General features: G+C 45.7%; 1 protein-coding gene across 1 annotated transcript in view; it reads right to left on the reverse strand.

Annotated features, from left to right (window-relative positions):
• The window catches only part of Ehd4 (EH domain containing 4), a 74,401-nt gene that overhangs the window by 13,692 nt on the left and 38,545 nt on the right, over positions 1 to 22,164 (reverse strand). Inside the window, exon 4 of the mRNA XM_059261187.1 lies at positions 5,253 to 5,665. Coding sequence (XP_059117170.1) covers positions 5,253 to 5,665 — 413 coding nt within the window. The remainder of the gene's footprint in view (positions 1 to 5,252; positions 5,666 to 22,164) is intronic.

Below are 22,164 nucleotides of genomic sequence, written 5' to 3' on the forward strand. Positions count from 1 at the left end.
GAACTCTAGTGACCCCCGAAAGTCACTGAGCTCCTCTCCTTCCCCACTGCTCCTTCCTCAAAAGCTGCTTTGTTTCCTTGTGGAGGGAAGATTTCCGAACGGGTGGGGGCCTTTCTTGACCTTGTGAGGACGGGCTTGGAGAGTGCACTTGCCTCCTTTTGAATTGTTCATCTATCCCGTGAGGAAGACTGAGGTCCACACGGGTTTACAGAAGAATAAAACTAAATTCTACTCCCAGACTCTTATGTGGGCTTTCCTAAAACAGCTGACTCTGAAGAATCATGCAGTAAGCTTTGACTGGCATCTCAAAGAGACTTCTGGCAGACCACCTCCCTCTGATGAAAGGTGAGGAGGCGAGGAGCCTGACCCAGAACACATGAAGGTCTCTGTTCCTTAGAAGACAGCTTTGAAAGCATCCAAATAGAAAAGACAGCAAAATTACCCAGTCTCCAGGCTTTTTGTTTGTATTATTAAAATCCCATATTACTGTGAGAGTGGTTAAAATAAAAACACAGGCTGCAGAGCTCCAAGGAAGCCAGGAGAGGAACATGGGACACTTAAAGCTCTCAGAAGATGTGTAGATCTGGTCCTCTGTGTAGACCTTTTTCTTCTTTTTCCCCCATGCTGGGGACAGAAGCCAGGACCTTGAGCATGCTGGAGAACTGCTCTACCACTGAGGTGTACCCTCAGTCCTTGGTGTTTTGCTCCCTCATTGTATAGTCCTGGTGGCCTTAAGCCTGTGATCGTCCTGTCTCAGTCTCCCAAACGCTGGGATGACAGGTGTGTGCCATCACTATTTTCACTGGGTACTTTAGATGTGAACTTAAAACTGATCATTGCATGGCCCAGCAGCAGGGGCAATGGGCACTGCACCTGTCGGTGGTCTTTACTTATAAGGAGTTCAAGTCTGGGGTGGGAAGAGGAGTGAAGGGTAGGGATGGGCTGACGTCCCCAAGAAGGCTGGAGAGATGGCACTTGCTGCCGAGAAGGTTATTGTTCAGACTTTTCCATGTTGTTATGCATATCAATATTTACTCTTCTCCGTTACTGAGTATCATCCCATTACATACACGAGCCACATTTTGGCTATTCTAAATGAAACTGCTATGAGCTTTTTTATTTTATTTTATTTTATTTTTTTTTGTTTTTTTCGAGACAGGGTTTCTCTGTGTAGCTTTGCGCCTTTCCTGGATCTCTCTCTGTAGACCAGGCTGGCCTTGAACTCACAGAGATCTGCCTGCCTCTGCCTCCCGAGTGCTGGGATTAAAGGTGTGAGCTTTTTTAAAAAATGAGGATATAGGTGCTTTCCCTAGGTGGGCCATGAATTCTGTAACTGTTATCCCATCAGCTGACTCAGATCTCATATCTCTTAGGTGATATCTGAGAACTTATCCTTCATATATTTTAAAATGTCCCTTGTAGGTTTTCTGTGGATAGAAAATTTTCTAGAATAAGTGGAATTACAGATTAATATATAAAGCAAGAATATAAAGTAAGGAGATATTGCAGATGCTGTTTACATTGGATATATATCAGGACTTTCTGGACCAAGCAGACTACTTGGGCTTGGGATGTGTATTCTGTAATATTCCCAGGCTGTGAATCAGTTCCAGGAAGTATTGCCTTTCTGAATGTCAGGCTTTCACGTATGAAGTAAGGATAAGGATGCCCAACTGTCAAGTAACTGACATAATCAAGCAGACTGTGGCTTCTACAGCATTGTAAGCTGCAAAAGGAAAACTGTGTCAAGGGAAAGATGACCCAAACAAAAGCATTGTAAGGAAATATTAGCAATCCAAAGCGAAAGACTCAGTGGTTTCTTGCCTTCTCCTTCTCCACATTTATTTTTGTTTGTTTGTTTGTTTGTTTTTGGACAGGATCTCATGTAGCCCAAGCTAGCCTCAAGCTTACTATGTAGCTGAGGATGACCCGGAGCTTTCTTAGCCTTCTGTCTTGCTGGGACACCACAGCTGGTTTGTGCAGTGCTGGGGATCAAGTCTAAGGCTCTGTGCATGCTAGACAAGCACCCTACCCACTGAGCTACACCCCCAGCCTGCTCCCTGCTTCTTTAAGAACAATGAATGACAAGGCTCAGATGTGGAGCACAGACCTGCAGCTGGAGGACTAGGGGTCCAGCTCCACAGAGCACCCACTCAGCACTGCCATGTTAGGGGCCAAGGCCATTGTGTTCAGTTCTGCTTCTTAGCCAGCCAGGCAGCTTCCTGTCCTAATGCTCAGCTGGTATTGTGACATACCACGTGCAAATGGCACTGGGGAGCTGGTGATGGAAGTAGATGTGCCTCAAACATTTTCCTCTGTGAAAAGGAACAAGCCCGATACTATTCTTAGGAAGAAAAGAATATGCTATTTCTTTTCCTATAAGTAAGCTCAGCACATTTGACCATCCGCCCCCCACATCTGCACAAGGGTTTCCATTATTCAGCGTCAGAACACAGAGGCATTTTGTGTCTCAGGAACCTAGGCCATGCTGGAATGGCAGGGAGCACTACAGGCTGTGGTGCTCAGCATCTCTCTAGTCATGGTCATGTTCATATTCATTCTCTCTCTCCCCAGCTCTCTATTCATACTCATTTTCATTCCTGTTCCCCTCCACCTTTTTTTCTTTTTCTTTTTTTTGAGACAGAGTTTCTCTATGTAGCTTTGGTGTCCTGGAACTCACTCTCTGTAGCCCAGGCTGGCCTCGAACTCACAGAGATCCGCCTGGCTCTGCCTCCCGAGTGCTGGGATTAAAGGCGTGCGCTGCCGCCGCCCGGCCCTACCTTTTTTTCTATGACTGAAGATATATTCAGTCACTGGCCCCTTAGCAGTGACTGGCAAATTTAAAATGTCCATGGACATTAAATCCCATGAAATTCGCAAAGTCTACGGAAGCTACTAGCTTTGGTTAGAAAATAATTTAGGCTAGCCACGGTGTGGTGGTGCAAGCCTTTAATCCCAGCACTTGGGAGGCAGAGGCAGGTGGATCTCTCAGTTAGAGGCTAGCCTAGTCTAAAGGGCAAGTTCCAGGACAGCCAGAGCTTCACAGAGAAACACTGTTTCGAAAAAACAAAAAACAACAATGACAAAATTAATTTAGACTTTTCTATACCCTGAAACAGCTAGAAAAGAGAAATACCATGTGCCAAAGGGTCATTGAACAGGCAAAACCAGACAGACTTCCTGCCACCATGCATTAGGCCCAGGGTAGTGGGGCTTTCAGGAGAGCTGCAGCTAAGTGGTTCCACAAACTAGTTAGAGTAACTGCCTTGGAGGACTGGAACAAAGTGGCTTCGAGATCTGAGAGGAAGTAGCTTATACCAGGAAGAAGGGCTAGAGTGGTGACTCACACAGCACCCTGCACACTTGTTAGCTTGGTGACTCCGGGAGGAGAGTGTGTGTACACCCTGGGGTGTAAGAAAGGGAACCAAGAAGTTGTGGCACTGTGTGTATGGGACAGTGGCAGCCAGGGGCAGGTCTCTTCAGACAGGAGCATACACATTTGGCTTCAGCATGAGGACAGCTGCTGAGGAGAAGTGAGAAGGGATTGGAAGGCTCTAAGGAGTCATCCCTGCTTCCCTCAGACAGGAACCTAGGCGCCATCCCGAGTGCCACGAGCAAGTACCCAATCCTTGATCAGTACACTTCCTCACTCTATATAAGGGTGCTCTGAGCCCCCTCCTCCACAAGATGGACTCTGTAGCTCTGGCCTGGGTATGCCACATCTGTGTCTACTAAATGAAGCACAGCTGTAGTGAACTCCAGAAGGCTGACCCAGTGCACCCAGACCAGACCAAAAGTCAGGATGCTTTTTTTGTTTTACACCAGAAGACCAAGAGGAAGGAGTTGACTCCACTTCCTGACCAAGCTTCAATGGGTGTAGATCAGCCTGTGTCCTGGAGTCAAGCGCCCAGAGCAGAAAGCTAGACTAACAGCTGGGGACTAATTTTCAGTCCTAGCTTCTCAATGAATGGATTAGGGGAATCTGGAGAAATCACTTATCGTACCTTGTTTCTGAAAAATTAGGGAGTCAGTATAGCCCTCGGGATCCCAAACTCAGCTGACCACAATGACCCCTGAGAAGTGCATTTCCACATATGTCCGTACGTGTAGGTGCATGATCACATACCCTCCTGAGTCAACAGCCATGGGGCAGGGCCTGGAAATTCCTTTGGTTACAACTCTTGAATACTTCTGAGGATCAACCAGGCCAGATCCACATATGGCAAATGACTGAGGATGCTTCCAGTAGTAGGGCATAATTAAATGAAACAAGCACAGATTTTCTAAAGAACTCCCCGTGACCCTATACTCTTAGAGGCGTGATCGGCTTTTCCTTCTTCAGAGGCAGGCAGAGTATTGACTCTGCTACCTGTGCGGGTTCAGCCGAACACCACTTCCTTACCAGTTGGGCTGATAACTCTAAGTCTGCTAAGAGGCTCAATTATGAGGTGCCTTTGTTATGAGGGCCTAGAGTGAGTTACAAGTATGGGCTACAGGCCAGAATAAGGACGGAGAGATCTGATGTGCTCTTGTAACGGTCACCCTCCCCCAGCTCCTAGGCAGTTCTGGGTTCTACCCTTAAGTACACAGTGACTAGGTGGCCTCTCAGCCGCCCACTGGTTCTGCCAATGCCACCTCTTCTTACACTGGGCCAGCGAGATCTCATCATCCTAACATAATGCTAACATGATAGCTCCATGGAGTTAGAGGATTGACTGACCCTACCTTGTGCCCCAGGTGCTATATGCTCAGTGCTGTGCGACAGAATCGCACAAGCATGGCATGAAAGGTCCTTGTTGCCTCAGACTTCAAAGGCTCAGCCATTTGCCCGAGATCACAGGCTGGGACAGAAGCAGCGATCCCTGATCCCAAGGCTGTGTTCTTTTTTGTTTAGTTTGTTAGTTTGTTTATTTATAAATAGTGTCTCAGTGTAGCCTTGGTTGGTCTCAGGCTCATAGATCCACCTGCCACTGTCTCCTGAATGTTGGAATTAATGGTGCGGCAATATTATGGTGATTTTTTTTTTTTTTTTTTTGGACAGGGTCTCACTATGGCCTGGAACTCCTATGAGGACAAGGCTGGCCTTGAACTCACAAAGATCCACCTGCCTCTGCTGTCAAGTGCTGGGATTAAAGGTGTGCTCCAATCACATGCCCTCCCCTGGGCCTTCTGGGATGGGACTGCCCACTGTACAGGAGACAGCAGTGCACTCCAGGACCAGCCCCAGGGCCCACCTGTCATCGGATGCTTACTTTAGCCAGCCTTGCTCGCTTGATGAGGTCGTTGAGTTTACGCACTGCAGCCTTCTGGGGCAGGCTCTGGATGTCTCTGAAGAGGTCCTGTGCCTCAGCCTCGAAGAGCCGGCGGTTGTCTGTGTTCTGAAGAGGCTGTGCCCAAAATGAGCCAATGTAGACTCGAAGGACCTCAGGCGTGTTGATGACTTTGCCCAGAGACCACATGAGGGCTCCATAGACTCGCATCAGCTGCTGTGTGTCCACTTGGTCGGCCTTGTTCAGTACCACGCGGATTTTGTCATCCTGACCCCGGAAGGCCTTGATCGCCTCTGAGAACTCATCTGAGATGTCCAATTTGTGAGCGTCAAAGAGCAGGATGATCCTGTCAACCCGCTCAGCAAACCACTGTAGGACCTGGCAGAAGTCATACCCTGAGTGGAGAGAAGGGTCTGTTAGTGTGCTGAAAACTTTGGGGGACACAGCAAACCACTGTAGGACCTGGCAGAAGTCATACCCTGAGTGGAGAGAAGGCTCTGTTAGTGTTAGCACTGAATCTGAGGCAGCAGAGCCGATGACCTAAAAACCATTTCCCACGGGGGCTCCTGGGCTGGATGTATGTAGTTAACACTGGGTATCTGGTACCATTCCACAGAAAGGAACAGAATGGGGTCTCTGGTCAGTTTGATGAAGCATCATCACATGTAGGCAGATTTACTTGGTACTCATCATTCTGACATCACCCAGCACAGGTCTTTGGATCGGTAGCAGAACGGACCTCCAGTCCTGACACTGAAGGCCTTAGGCTAAAGGCTTGCTCTCTGGACCAGTCTTACTTCTCAGAAAACATCTGAGATGAAGAAGGAAGAGAGCCTGAAGGTCACCTGCAGTTCCCAGGGTGTCCAGCAAGCATGGGAATGGAGGAATTTCTTTTAGTCCATTTATAGAGTGCTGAGGAGGTCAAGAGTTGTCTGGGAAAAGTTGTGATTGATATTTATCATGAGGACTGTTTATAGCTGAAGTGTGTTTAAAAAGTATTTTAAAAATCTGTCACAAAGAATATGGTCATTTGCCAATTTCCTTTTTAAAATGGACAGGGCCACAACAAATCCCACTGAGTGTTTGGCCACCTACCAACCTGTTCCAAATCAAGCAGTTAAGTAAACACTCTTCCTGAGGTCAAGACTTTCAGCCATCTCCCCGAAGGAAGCAAGTTCCCAGGAGAGGCACGCAGAGGCCAGTGCGCAAAGGTTATCTTACTCTCAGGCTGCTCAGCTGCAGGGCCGCAGTCTCCATCTGGTCCAGTAGCTGAGCAGTCACCTCTCCTGCCGCCTTCCTACTGCCAATCATTCCAAACTCAGTCCAAGTCTAGAGAAGAGTACGATGAGTGCTGAGACAGCGCCACGATTTTAACACTGTACCTTGCTTACTGCAAATGCTTTTAAAAATCAAGCTTGGTTGATTCAGATAATCAAATACCAGACAGCAAAAAGAATAAACTAGATCTTCACCTGTCTGCACAGATGACTCTCTACAAACAAACACACAACAACAATAAAACACCCTCAGGGGTGGTTGCTGGAGAGATGGCCTAGTAGTAAAGAGCACTGGCTACTCTTCCAGAGGACCTGGGCTTGGTCCCTAGCATCCACATGGTACCTAATAACTGCCTGTAACTCCAGTTCTAGGAGACCTGACATCCTCTTCTGGCTTCCATAGGCACTGCATATACAATGGTGTACAGACTTATGTACAAGCAACCACTCATACATACAAAACAAAAATAAAGAAATGTTAAAAAGAAAAACCCTACCCTTCATAAACAAGAAAGTGTTGGGTAGAAATCAGTTCCAAAGAGAGGAATAATGTTAGACATGGTGGCTCATATGCAAGATCCTACCACTTGAGAGGCGGAGGCAGGAGGATTGCTATAGATTTGAGGTCAGCCTGGGTTACAGAGTTACCCTCATCTAACAAAACATAAAAAATATGAATATAGAATGATGACACTCACATAAATGTTAAACACCAGGCGATGCTCAGTATCCTATGGATACCCACTGCAGCAAAAGCCCAAACTGTTAGCATACCCAGGATGCTAGCTGGGGAGGGCCTACGGGTCCTAAGGCAGATTAAGAAGTACCCAGGGAAGAATGATCTTGTAGGAAAAATGAAGAGGCTTGTGGACTAGTCTTCAGCCCTTTGAAAAACGGGCATAAGGGGAGCAGCTATACAAGCTATCTAGAGTTAGTAAGAGGTTTGTTTTGTTTGTTTGATTTTGAAATAGGTGTTACTGTCTAAGTGCCAGAGGAAGCTTGTCACCCTTGTAGATAAGCTGAGAGCAGCACTGCCAATGTCGGCACAGCCATGCAGACATGGTGGCTCTTCCTCTCAGGTCACCTCAGCTGACTACTTGGCTGTGATGCAACATGTGTTAAAGTACAGCCTAAATTAAAATTCACAATTCGTAAACAATCCGATTCTGGGCTAGGGATGTAGCTTAGTGACAGAGCACCCTTGAGGACTTGGGCTGGATCCTCAGGTGCAAACATATACACACAGGGAGATAGACAGATAGACAGACAGACAGACAGACAGACAGTTATCAAGCACAGAAGCAGTGAGTAGCTCCCAGTGCTATAGTGAGATCCTGTTATTGGGAACAGAGCTGCTATGCAAGTTCACTCTAGGTGAAGCCATTACACATCTCTGGAGGAATGGCCCATCTGTATTTCTCCTTTTTGAAGTAACAATGGGAATCAAGAAGTCAGGTAGGTGGAGCTATAGTATTGTGTCACTGAACAGGTAAAAAGGACTGCTTGCCACACACCAGGTAACACGATCAAGAGCAGAAAGAACTGGACATCTCAGAAGAGAGCAGAGTTATCGAAAGAGGGAGAGGTTGGTTTGCTCGACTGCCCATGTGTACCATGTCCTTTTTACTGTCTCAGGCATTTTGTAAGACTCTAGTTCACTGGCATTTAACATTCTTACTGTTGCACAGCCATCACTAACACCATTTCCTAAACTTCCTAATCCTTCCCAACTAAAACGCTAAGCCCATCAAATAATAATTCTCTGTTCCTCTGTAGGGAATAGGGAGCCTTGAATTAGTAAGGTCTTGAGAGAATGTGTGCTATTGATGGGAGCTGGCCATGTCAAAGACCCCAGAGCCTTAGACCCACAGAGGAATGGCAAAGCCTTCCTTGGATGAGAGGGAAGTAGTGTAAGTGGTGACTGTATGTTCAGAGTTTGTCCACCATAGCTCCCACCACCCAGTGTTTATGGCCTGAAGACTGCTCCCTACAGAGACTGCTCCTACTGAGATTAGCTAAATCCCTTCCCTCCATCCAGATGTATACCATAAGCCTTGCCTCCTTGTTTATCTTATGTGATAACCCATCTTCTTGTTCAGCTGTATACAGTAACTCTGACTCTGCTAACCTGGATATAATAAACACACTGAGCTTCCAGGGTGCTGTGATTTCTCCAGCTAAGAGTTCAGACCACCCAATCCCAGTTTCCTGTGTATCTGGCTGTGTTTGTCTTTTCTTCATTCACTCACTATTTCAGTCAGGTCCATTCCTGGAGCCGTACTGGATACAGCACCCCCGATCTCCCCAATTTCTTGGAACAGCATTCTCCTTTCTAGGTTTATGAATCTGACTACTGTCAGTGCTGCATATGAATGAATCATATAGTATTTGTCCTTTGTAACTGGCTGGTTTCACATGGCACAATAAAAGTCATCCAGACTATAGCAAGTGTGTGTGTGTGTGGGGGGGTGGTATATGTACATGTGTGTACATGTGAACTTGTATGGAGGCAAGAGGACAATATAAGGTCTCCTGCCTGCTTGATCATTTTTTGCTTTATTCTCTTGGGACAAGGTCTCTCACTGAACCTTACTATATTTTATTTTTCAAGAAAGAGTCTCACTATGTAGTCTTGGCTGGCCTGGAACTCACTGTGTTGACCAGGCTGTCTTAGAACTCACAGAGCTCTGCCTGTCTCTGCCTCCAGAGTGCTAAAATTAAAGGCATGTGCTACCATGCATGGCCCTAAAGATTTTTATGTTTGTCTGACTGTGTACGTGTGTCTGTCTGTGTGAGTGTGTCTGTGTAAGTGAACACCACATATGTGCAGGTGTCTATGGAGGCCAGAGGAGGGTGTCAGGTCCTTGGAACTGGAGTTCAGGCTGTTGTGAGCTGCCCGAGGTAGGTGCTAGGAACGCAGAACTCAGGGCCTCTGAAGAGCAGTACGCACTCTTAACTGCTGAGCGGTCTCTTCAGCACCCTTCTTTGGCTTATGACTTCTTTAACCACAGGGCCCATCTTCTTCATAGTTGCACACATTGTTGTGGGCAATGTGGGTTTAGACACTGATGTGCCTTGAATCTAATCCTGCCTATATCATGGTAATTTTGTGATTCTGTGCAAGCGGCCTCAACTCTGTTACCTTGTTTGTAAAATGGAGCCCATAACAGTACCCATATACCTTTTAGGGCTGCAGTCTTAACATATGAGGCGTTTAGAATCACCTTAGCATTCAGAAAACTGTCCAAAATGTTATCTACCAGTCATAGTAAAAAAACAAAATTTTGTATCCAGGGCTTGAGGCACAGTGAGGTCACAGTAAACGTTTATCAAAAGATGCCTGGCTAGGGTGAAATACAGTCTAGATCTAGGGAAAGAGGATGTTCCTGAGGGACTTTATAAAACTCAGGTTGCTAGCTTTGTCAAGCCCCTAACTGAAACAATCCAGCTGTTGTAAAGAGGGATGCATGTAACATGGGTCCACCCGGACACATGAACTGGGGTGAAGGAAGCCAGTTACTATAGAGCACATACTAAGCAACTTATCTACTTAAATTTCTGAGCAGGCAATATTAGGTGACACATCAGTGCCGACTACAGCAGGGGAGGGGCTGGTACTGACCCCTAAATGACTGGAACAAAGAGGGACTTCCTAGGGGTGATGGAATTCTATCCCTTGACGAAGGTAGTGGCTACATGTGTGCACAGATTTGGTACAACTCTCCAAACTGCAGTTACCAAGAGATACATTTTATTATATGTTATATAAGCATGCACATATGCATGCGTGTGGGGAACCTGCAGAAACTGCATAGCAACATTCCCCTTTGGTGCTCAAGATGCTTTTTTAAACATTCATTTCATTGTTTATAGACTTATTTTTATGTGTATGAGTGCTCTGCCTACATGCACATGTATACACCACGTGCAAGCCTGGTGCCCATGCAGATGAGAAGGCAGCCATCGGATCCTCTGAAACTGGAGTTATGGATAGTTGTGAGCCACCATGTGGGTGCTAGGAACTGAGTGGGGTCCTCTGCAAGAGCCACAACGGTGCTCTTCACAACTGAGCTACCTCTTCAGCCCTACTCATTTAATTATAAACATTTCAACTCGTTCAGACCCTCCAGTGGAAATTTTATTGATATGAAACGAAAGAGATATAATCAGCCCGATTGTGAAGCTTTGGGAGCTGGGGAAGGGTATGTGCCCTTCGGAAGATTCCAGCTTGGCATTCCTGGCTCCATGTTCCAGGAACAAAGGGAGGGTCAGGAAGGAAGGGGCCCGTCCATCCAATCAGGAGCTTCCCGTCACAGGGCCTGTGGAAACTGTGGTCCTCATCTGGGCCAAAGAAACAGCTGCCAGGAAATGGCAGCTAGGGTTTGCAGTTGCTCCCTGGCTCAGGTAACAAATCAGGGACCCGAGGAAGCAAACTTGGCAGTCTATTTATAATAAGGATGGGGCTTAAATTTCTCCCCAGAGCCAAATTTCTAATTACACAAATTTTAAACAAGATGTGTGTCAATAAAAGGATGTAAGACAATGGAAGGCAGTCAGAACCAAGGCCAGATTCTCCCTGCCTGGGTCTTCATGTGGCCTTGGGGAAGCCTTCACTCCCTGTTCCAACTCTTCCTCCTTGCTAAGGTTGGTCCTACCTCCCAGAATTAACAGCTCTGGTTCTAGTTGGGGCCCTGATACTCTACTTCTGTGTTGGTTTGTTAGCGGGATCCCAAGTTCTCCTGGGCCTCCTGGTTAACCTGTGTCCTCCAGTACCCAGCTGGCGAGTGTCCATTAGAGACAGGCATTGAGAATGCTGACCATGCTCACTCCCACCCAACCAAACTGCCCTTCTTGTCCTCAGGTGCCTTCCTCTCCAATCCAGCCCCCAAGTAACCCTAGCTCTTCAAAACTATGAGTACCCTCGCTACTCTGAGAGTCAATGTTTACAGAGTAAAGTCTCCATGACTAGCCTGTGCCTCATCACTGGGTCCTTTCTAGTAGTCTCCTACTGAACCCCACCCTCCCCACCCTACAAAACACATAAGGCTCTTTGTTATGGGTCAGAGGCACCTGTACTTTCCTTCTGCCTGGCTCTGTTCTCCATCTGACCACCCATGGGGTCCCTCCCCAACACAGCAAGCTGGGACTTCCCTCATGTGACCTCCCTATAGGCCTATTCTCTACTTCAGGCTTTGGAGTGTCTCCTGGCCCAGGCAGCCCCTAGACTAGACACCACAGGAAGTCAGAGAGCAGGGGAGGTCTTCATTATGTTGGTTACCCCAAATCCCATTGCAGTGGCTTCACACCATCTAAGTCAGGTTCCCTCTGACACGTTCTTACAGCACCAATAGCTTTCTTTTCCTAGCACTTTGTCTGTAATGGGCTGTTTACTTGGTGATTAGGAGATGCAAATTCAGGGCTGGAGAGATGGCTCACTGGTTACTAGCACATGCTGCTCTTCCAAAGGACCTGAGCCTGGTCTTAGCATCCACAATGGGGGGCTCCCTCCTCACTCTGTCCACTACTACACACCCAGGATCTACTATTGAACATAGTAAGTATTTCATAAATGTGTCCTCTTTTTCAAAAAAAGTAAAAATGGAACTAGCATATGATCTGGTAATCCGATTTCTGGTTGTTTCTAGAAAAGAACTGAAATTGAGACAGACAGCTTTGCACTCAGTCCATGTTAAATGTGGCATTATTTTGAGTCAAGCTGTGAAACACAGTGTCCATGCAGGGACGAATGTATAAGGAGAGTGTGGTAACTCCTAATTCAGCTTTAAAGAAAAAGGAAATTCTGCAGCATGCGGCAATGTGACAACGTGGGTGGACCTTGCTAAATGAAACAAGGCAGACTGTGGACAAATGCGGATGCTGTGTGATCCTACCTGTGCAATATTAGAACAGTCAAACGCACAGACTCCAAGAGGAGAGTGGTGGCCGCTAGGTCTTGGGGAAGAAGGGCCAGCAGGCAGAATGGTTCCGCCATGCCAGACGAAGGAGCCCTAGAGCCTCAGAGTTAATTCCATACTGGATGTAAAAATTTGGTAAGAGGAGCCAGCAAGACGGTTCAGTGTGTAAAGTCACTTGTCAGCAGGTCTGACAATTTGAGTTTGATCCCTGGAACCCATTTGGTGGAAAGAGAGAACTAATGTATTTCATCCTCTGACTTCCACATATGTGCTGTGGTCCATGTGCAAGCTCCCCCCTCAAACATTCAAATAAGTACATTTTTGTTTGTTTTTGTTAGCGGTGGGTAGAAGAAGGAAAGAAAATTATAAGGAGACTAGATTGCCTGTGAAATATTCTTACCACAATGAAATAAAAAATAAAATGAATTTGTCTTAACCAATTGGGTTGACTTGAACAAGTATCTTTTTCTTGGCAACTTGGATGATACAGTTGCTTAAATAGTTCTAGAAAAAGGCTGTTCCTAACTACAGGAAGTGTAAACGATCTAAAAATAAGCATCAACTATCTGGGTCCAGGCATTCTAATCATATTTTTAAAAAGAGGCACTTGAGTTAACAATGACGGCCACTTCAGTTAGACCTGTGAGGGGAGTCTTTTCATTGTTTCCAGGCTGATTTTGCTTTACAGCTAACAGAGTATTTTTCTGGACATTTCATTGTTGAGAGCAAAGTGACAGCTAAAAATACGCAATAGCTGTACATATTTACTGGATCTTGCTCCAATCTTGCCCAAGAGCTTCCCAGAGAATCATCTCAACAGGCCTTGTAACACTCCTGCAGGGTGCTGCTACCATTTCCCCTGACCTCCAGACAGGAACTAACTAGAGAGGTCATCTGACTTCCCCAATGCACACAGCACTCTCCCAGAGCAACAGGAGCTAATCCCAGGCATTCTGAACCCCGAGTCTCTCTTTATCTGCTGCATGGCACCACAGGGATGCTGGGAAGGTGGAACATTACTGAGGAGTCTTTTTCCTTCTATAGTATGTCTGGGGGTGTGTGTTTCTAATTTCCAGTACTTTCGAGATACAAGCTGCACTGGTGTACCTTTTGCCACTCTGAGGGTGAAGTAGCATCTCCTCAACCCTGCAGTAACCCCGCTCCCTGCCCGGAAGATCCCATTAGCTGTGTTTCAGAGCAAGGACAAGCTAGCAGGAGTAGGACTCAGGGAGAACACATGCTGTGGTAACCCTGTCTACACAAGAAGATCCCCTGACAAGAGTTATTTTTTGTGGAGGTTCAACGTGAGTTTTCCCTCAAAGATCTAAGTGGGTAATGGCTACCTCTTGGGGAACACAACTAGCTGGAATAAGACTTCTGAGCTCAGGAGCAGTCCTTGCGTTAGCACAACCTGGCCTGGAGGAGATTTGGCCAAAATTTAGATACAAACAAGGTCCAGATAAGCCTGGGCTTCGAGCTCTTGTTTACTTTCTTTCCCTTCCCATCCTTCTCCTTCTGGGATTCAGTCCAAGACCCTGTAAATCAGATTGTCTATGCCTGTTTCCTTGTAAAACAAACAAGCTAACCTCACAGCCTGTGCCTCCATCCTGTGGCAGGGAAATAGAGACCAGACAAAGTTAGATCAAGACTAACACAGCAAGGCTGGGGATATATCCAGAACCCACATGGTGGAGGGGAGAACGCACTCCCAGAGGCTGTCTTCTGACCTCCACACAAGTGTCATGCTCAATGTGCCTACAGAATGCACACCTAGAATAAATCAAGTTAAAAAGATCAAGACATAAAAGAAGCCAGTCAGCAGAAGACCAGGAACACGTCCTTAGCTGGGCTTTATGTAACAACAAAGCAAGTGTGGGAAAAAAGCTCCCCCTACCCCAATGTAGGAGAAGCAGGTGCTATTTAAATGTCCTATAAAGGACCATGGAGGTTAAACTTCAAGACTTTACTCCCTTTGGGAGTACTTTCTATTTCTTAATAAACTGTCTCCATTCTTTTTTTTTTTTTTTTTTTTTTTTTAAAGATTTATTTATTTATTATGTATACAGTGTTCTGTCTGCACATATCCCTACAGGCCAGAAGAGGGCACCAGATCTCATTACAGATGGCTGTGAGCCTCCATGTGGTTGCTGGGAATTGAACTCAGGACCTTTGGAAGAGCAAGCAGTGCTCTTAACCTCTGAGCCATCTCTCCAGCCCTCCATTCTTATTTCTAACCAGTCCTTCTTCCTGGGACATAAGAGCCTGGAATTGGGTCCCCTTTGCTCCCAGATGTGCCTGTAACAGCCCTCAGGAAGGTGGTAAGGATAAAGGTAGAGCAGATTTGTGGGAGTGTGTCCAGACCACTAGGAAAAGCCTCACCCTGCAGGGTCAGTCCAATCTACACAGGACAGAGGAAGGTTCTGGGTGAATCCTAGCCCAGTGAATTCTACTGCTTCTTGTAGTGTGGCCAAGTGAAAAGGAAAATAGTTTCCTATCTTTCCATCTCAGATTGAAAATCAGGTCAAGAAGCAGGCTCACTTAAAGAGAGCTGGGCACTGGAAAAGGACAGAATGCTATGTGACACTTGAGGTTCTTTCTGGAGAGGGAAGTTGCTAAGAATCTATCAATACGACATATACAAGTCTTGTCACTTGGACCAGCTAATGATTCCATGTTGCTAGGCCCCAGTTGCCACATCTATGAGATAAATCTGGTGATCACTAGGTCCTTGAATGTTTCCATTGAGGTAGTTTGTCCTAAAAGTTTAATTTTCTGTGACCCGATTCCAAACAATTCTATACTGAAAGAAATTACCAGAGGGAAAGTCAAAGGATGCTTTAAAAAAGATCGGCCTCAGCCTTCCAATATTGTATCAAAATTAACAGCATCAAGGAATCAAGGAATCAATGTCACACATGAAAAATACCCATTTCTCATTCTGAGTGGGCTTTGTATTCATTGGACAAAAAACTCTTACACAATACATCTATAAATCACAGGAGTCAGCTTGGCAAACATTACTTGAGTTTTTCTTGAGGCAAAATGCCAATATCATCAGGCTCCACCCAAGTGTGATAAAGCCAAACACTGACAAATAAGGCTTTGACCTTGGCGATGAATCTTGTCATTCCCAAGTTCAGAGGGGCAAAAAGACAACGATTCTCCAAGCCATGGTTTTCTAAAGAGAAATGTCAAACCAAGATGATAGGATCAAGAAAGGCCTTGAAAGAAGTTTCTGACCCCAACCCAGCCTGCCCTTGTTCTGAAGCACCCAGCACTGCCTGAGTGTTCCGTGAGCATGGGACAGCGGCCAGACGATGACCATCAGCTTCAGCAACCAAGTTATGGCTCACCAAACCATTACTCAGAGATTTTCTGGGTTTATGTCACAAACGAATAGGCAGATCAAATCAGCAGGGACCATGTGAGTCCACAATGGGCTCTTACAAAAAAAAGGACTCACTTATTTTACCAAGTGAAGTTCATATGTACAGCTATAGATACCAACAGTACAAAATGGTCAATAAAGCCTGGTGGGCATTGTGGTGCCAGAGGCAGGCAGATCTCTAGGAGTTTAAGGCCAGCCTGGTTATATAGTGAGACCCTGTCTCAAAACAGAAACAAAATGAATCCAGTCGAAATATGTGAAATGTTGGTTGCTCCAGGAAGCTGCCAGGGCACATGTGAGAAATATCACCAGGTACAGGAAAAGAGGACCATGGGAGAAAAAACTAGAATTGTGAGGGAACTGGGCTGTCACCACATAATTCCTCTTTCCTGACTGCTCTCTGTGGCAGGCCTCCCCAACTCTACTGTCAAGTATTAACATCCAATTTACCCCTCCCCCTTTTTTCTTTTGTCCCCTGATGAACAAATGAAAAAATGTTTGGTCTGTCTCTGAGTCCCAGACTCGGCCAAGCTAACCCTGAGTCTATATAATCCTGGGTCTAACCATAGCTCCATACAATAAACAGTGACCACCATGTCCATTATTTACCACAGCTTTAAGCTAAATGGCTTATACTGAGACTAGCTAACATCTATGGAGCACCTATGTATTTACATGGACTATCTGGTAAGGTATTTTCTTACTGTTCTGTGGAAGGGTGCATGGAACCTTGAAGCTTGAAGCTTAGGTCACCCATTTTGTGGGAGGGTCTGGGAAATAGAAAGATATTCCAGGAAGCATTTCTCAGCATGCTGTTCCTTACTACCCAGAAACCTACATTTGTAGTCCTCTCACCCTAGGGTACCCCTGGGAAAGGGGGGCGGAGATATTATATGTTTCCCCCCCACACACACACAGTAGGGATTGAGGCAATCTAAAATGAAAGGCCCCATTATACTAGGGGAGGCTATTAAACATTTGAAAGTACAAATGAGAAATGTGAAAAAAAATTATATTCATTAGAGGTTTGTAAAAACCCTACCTTCCAAAGAGATCTGAAATGCTTAGAGGATACTCTGCACGGAGTGACGGGACAGGCGGAGGACAGCAGCATCAGACCACGATTCCCTTCACCTGGTCACCTGGTGAGCTCTGCTCTCACTGGAGGTTCTCCCTGGGAGATACTGGTTAGCCTCAGAACCCAGCCTAGTGCTGGCTCAGGCAGCCTTTTCTTAGAGGAAGGACAGGCCCCAGGGGATACAGCTCCAAGTCTAGGAGAGCTGTCAAGTCCGCCAGCATCTTATCCTCCGTTTGTCTGGGGTAGAAGGATGTACTGGGGGTCTGACTCATAAGCAGCGGCCTAATGCTGCTCCCAAATCTTCAAAGTGGGGCTCTTTATATCAGAATCCCTGAGCAGCCGCCTCTGGTCCCCCACCCAGGCTCCTTGAACTGTGTGCCAGGAGGTGGTGGCACCTGTGCCTCAGCCTGGAGTTCATCACTTCAATCGGCCATGAATCCCTTAAACAAAATTAACTGGGGAGCAGAGAAAGCAGGGCTGGATACAAGAAGACCCAGAAACACCCTGGTACCAAGCAAAGAGAAACACAATCAACAACAGAAACTGACCAGCAGTCTGCAGGCAAGAATGTCCGGATGTTCATAATGATAATTCTGGGTAATCAAGAGAAGGTTAAAAAGATAACCCTTCAATGGCTTCCTGTTATTCCCAGAGCAAAATCTATGTGGTTCTTCTCTAGGCCTCCGGCACACCTGCAGGCCTTCCTGGATCTCCTCATCCACTATTCCTGGTTACTCACCAGTGCGCCTGAACTCAGCAGATCTTATTACCCCTCCTCACTAGCTTTTGCCAACGTGGCATCTTCTGCAGAGTCTCTCTCAGCTCTGCTAGGCAAACTCCCCATTCTTTTTGGTGGTCCTAGGGATCATCAAATCAAGAGCCTATTAGGCAAGCACTCTACCAGTGAGTGTTACATATCCCTACCCTTACCTGCCATTCTGTCCGTCCAGCCTATACGTCTCCTCCTCAGAGACAACCCCTGCCTAGACAACTACTGTAGGAATACCACTGGTTGTGGGATAGATACCAGACTTTCTTTTTAAGGCCCTGTTTTAGCTTGCATTTGTTCTGTATTTTGGCTCATCCTCCACCTCCACAGTACCTGTTCTACAGAATCAGCCAAGCAACTGTCTTGTTGCTGAAATCTAAAGCAATAGGCACACAGAGGAGGTGCTTAAGAGCTTGACCAGGAACACCTGGCAGAGTGTGGCATGTGACAGCCAATGTCAGAAAACCTCCTTCCCGCCCTTTCTACTGTCCTTGATATGAGAATTGCAGGGTGGTCTATAGTCTTCCTCAAGACTGTCATCGAAATCTCTGAAAAAATAGATTTAGGCCGGGCGTCGGTGGTGCATGCCTTTAATCCCAGCACTCAGGAGGCAGAGCCAGGTGGATCTCTGCAGGATCCAGGACAGGCACCAAAACTACACAGAGAAACCCTGTCTCGAAAAACCAAACAAACAAACAAAAAAATAGATTTAGTACCTGGAGAGTGTCTTAGTTAGGGCTTCTGTTGCTGTGATAAAACTCCACAGCCAAAAGCAACTTGGGGAGGGAAGGGTTTATTTCAGCTCACAGTTCCACATCACAGCCCATTATTAAAGGAAGTTAGGGCAGGGACCTAGAGGCAGGAGGTAATGCAGAGGCCATGGAGGGATGCTGCTTACTGGCTCGTTTTGCCTGTTTTCTTATACAGTCCAGGACCTCCTGCCAAAGGGTAGTATCATCCACAGTGAGCTGGGCTCTCTCACCTACAGGCAAATCTTACATTTCCTCAAATGAGATTCCTTCTTCCCAGGTGACCCTAGCTTGTGTCAAATTGACATAAGAACTAGTCAGCACAAAGAGGAAAGCATCAATTACATTGCTTTCCAAGGCTGCCTCCTCAAGGGTGAAGCTGGTGGACTGCACTGCCCCAGTTTGTGGACATATCTCTTGCAGATCACAACATGTGCTCTAGGGCTGGTGGACAAGGGTCCCATTCAGCTTCTCTTTAGCTGCCTTGTTTAAGCCATGGTTTAAACAGCAACTCATTTTCCCTGGTAGCTCTGAGAGTTGACTGGTTCTTAGCTGGGGTCCCTCATGAGGTCTGATGGCAGCTAGGACTGGAGTTACCCAACTGCTTAATTGAGTTGGTTGAGTGATGCACGGTGCCTTCATTCACACTTGAGTCAGGCCAGCCGAGTGGCTGGCTAGCTGAGCCTCTCCAGGGGATGGGTGTGGACCTCCCCAGCTCTAGGAGCCTCAGGGCACAGCAGCCGGCTTCTCCCCAAGCAAACCTTCCAAGAGATCCAGGTGAAACCTGCAGGGCTTCCTATGGCTTAGACTTGGACATCACGAAGTATCCCTTCTACTCAATTCTACTGATCAAAGAGTGAGATGAGAGGGTCAGATCGACCGGACTCAAGGTGAGGAGACTTCACAAGGATGTGAATATTGGAGGGTAGTACGGAGTGTGGTGGCGAGAACTGCTTGGTGAATGGTTATTTTTAAATTGCTTAGCTTCTCTGTGCCTCACTCAAGTCTTCTGTAAAATGGGACAACTGCTCCTACCCCATAGAGTTTCTGCAAGGAGCAAATGAATTAACATATGGAAAGAACTCAGTGTTGCACTGTGCAAGTATTAGTTCATACTAACTCACAGGGTAAGAAGCATTTCCAATGTCTATGGAATAGTTTGTGGAATGTTTTATAATTATCAGTTGCTCTCTACATAAACTAAGAAAAACGTCTGCTTACTATCAAAATATATATATTTTTTCAAGTGAAAGTCCAGGCTTGAAGGTTAGAAAAGAACAGTCATTCCTCATGATTGATTATGCGTTAAAAATGTTAGTATAATCTGCCAAGGCCCGGCAGATACCATTGTGAGTCACAGTGGTGATGCGTTCACATTCAGGTCAGAAGTAGCCACACTGGTGGTGTGGAGTTTCCTGTGGCATCGGTGGAAAAGGAGACATGAATGTGTTTGTCAGCAAACTTCTCCAAAACAAAAAGAAATCAGGATTTCCTGTTGGAGGCCTGAGTGGCAAGTGATGTCCAGCATCTCACAGCCCCACCTGACCAGCCTTAGTACCAGCCAGAAAACAGGATCTGACAACAAATCATCGGGGTCAGCCCCAGCTGACATGGGGACAGACGCTTTTCTGTTGATGCCAAATCCAGACAAAGTTTAGAGGTCACTAAACTCAATTCTAAATGTAAAAATGGTTTCATGACCTGAGCCTGCAGACGCACATTTTACAGGATCTTCTACCATGCTACCACCCACTTCCTAATGCTCAGTATCCCACGTAACCTTCAAAACAAAACCAAGTCTCCTGATGTGTGTGTTCCCGCTGGCTATGTGCCCATGTTCCAGCACACACACCGCTCGCCCCCATTTCCCACATCCTTGTTTCTACCCTCTTTCTGTAGTCTAGAAGAGATAAGGGTAAGGGCAACCGCGGTTATCTTCCCTTGCCTACACTCCAGACAGATGCTGTGGTAAGAGCTTCATATCAACAGCTCCCTTTATCTTCACCCTGGTCTGTCTAGAATAACTGGTGAGGGAGCTTGCCCATTTATTCTGGTGCTGAGCAAAAAAGAGTCCTGTATAAGGACAGACTAATAGATCAATTGGCTAGAACTAGAGTCCCAAAATGAACTCACATCTATAGATGATGATGATGATGGAGAAAGAATTTTACTATGTAGCATGCACTAGACTGGAACTTTCAATGTAGCCCAGACTGGCTCTGAATTTTTGATCCTTCTGCCTCCCGAGTGCTAAGATTACAAGCATGCATCTCTATACTTGGTGAACTAAGTAAGTTTTAGAACAAGGGTACCAAGACACTTTGATGGGGGAAAATAATTATCTGTTCAACAAACGGTACAGGAACAGCTGAATTTCCACACACAAAAGAAAGAAGCTGTACCTCTGATTCACACCATATAAAACAATTAGCTTAAAGTATCGATGACTCCATGTAACAGTTAAAACTATGAAATTATTAGAAAAATATATGAGCAAAATATATGTAGTCCAGGTTATAGCCAAGGATGACTTTAAACTCCTGATTTTCCTGCCTCTATCTCCTAGGTGCTGAGATTACTGACCTTGTGTTGACTTTCTCAGATTAAGATGCCAAAGCACAACAACAAGATGAGATGAACTAAACTGAAATGAAAATTGTCTGTATCTTAGAAGATATCAACGAGAAGAAAGTGAAAACACAGTGGAAGAAGAAAGAGACTTGTAAATCAGGTATCTGACTAGAATACAGCATATATAAAGAGTTGTTGCAACTTAGCAATAAAAACAGGCCCAGTTAAAAAGAATAGGCAAAGAATCTGCATGGACATTTCTCTAAAGATCTGCAAATGGTCACGGAGATGTTCAACATCATCAGCTGGCAGGGAAATGCAAATAAAACCCCAAATGAGATCCTGCTTCATAACCACCAGAAGAGCTAAGATCAAAAGACACTCAGGGCTAGGGTCGTAGCTTAGTGGTACTGAGCCCCTGACTACTACTACCACAGCAGGAGGGTAGAGAGCAGCAAACGTTGATGAGGATGCAGATTCCTTACTATTTTGACAGTAGGGACATGAAATGGTACAGCTGCTTTGGAAAACAGTTCAGTAGCTCTTCAAAGGTTAATTATTAGTCAGGTCAACTTGTGGTATATTCCTTTAATCCCAATATTTAAGGGAGAAGAGTCAGGCAGAGCTCTCTGAATTGGAGGCTAGCCTGGTCTACATAGCAAGTTATAGGCCAGCTAAGACTACATAGTGAGACCCAGTCCAAAAGGAATATGGGGTGGGCAGGGAAATGGCTCAGAGGTAAGAACACTTGCCTACTACTGCAGAGGCCTAGGGTTCTGTTTCTAGCATCCACATGGCGGCCCGTAGCCATTTATAACTCCAGTTCCAAGACAGCTTGCCTTCTTCTGACCTCTGCAGACACCAGGCACACATGTGGTACACACATATACATGTAGGTAAACACTCACACACATGAAATAAAGTAAATAAATCTAAAAAATTTTAAAGGTTAAATATTCAGTTACAATCCAATCTAGCAATTTTACATAAAACACATGTCCTCAAAAAATTTACACATGAATACTCACAGGATACTCATAACAGTCAAAACATTACAAAATTCAAATGTCTATCAGCTGATGAATGAATAAAGTATGTATAGCCATATGACAGAATATTATGTCACCATAAAAGAGAGTAGTATTGG

Source organism: Peromyscus eremicus, chromosome 4, assembly GCF_949786415.1.
Source record: "Peromyscus eremicus chromosome 4, PerEre_H2_v1, whole genome shotgun sequence".
Lineage (NCBI taxonomy): Eukaryota > Metazoa > Chordata > Mammalia > Rodentia > Cricetidae > Peromyscus > Peromyscus eremicus.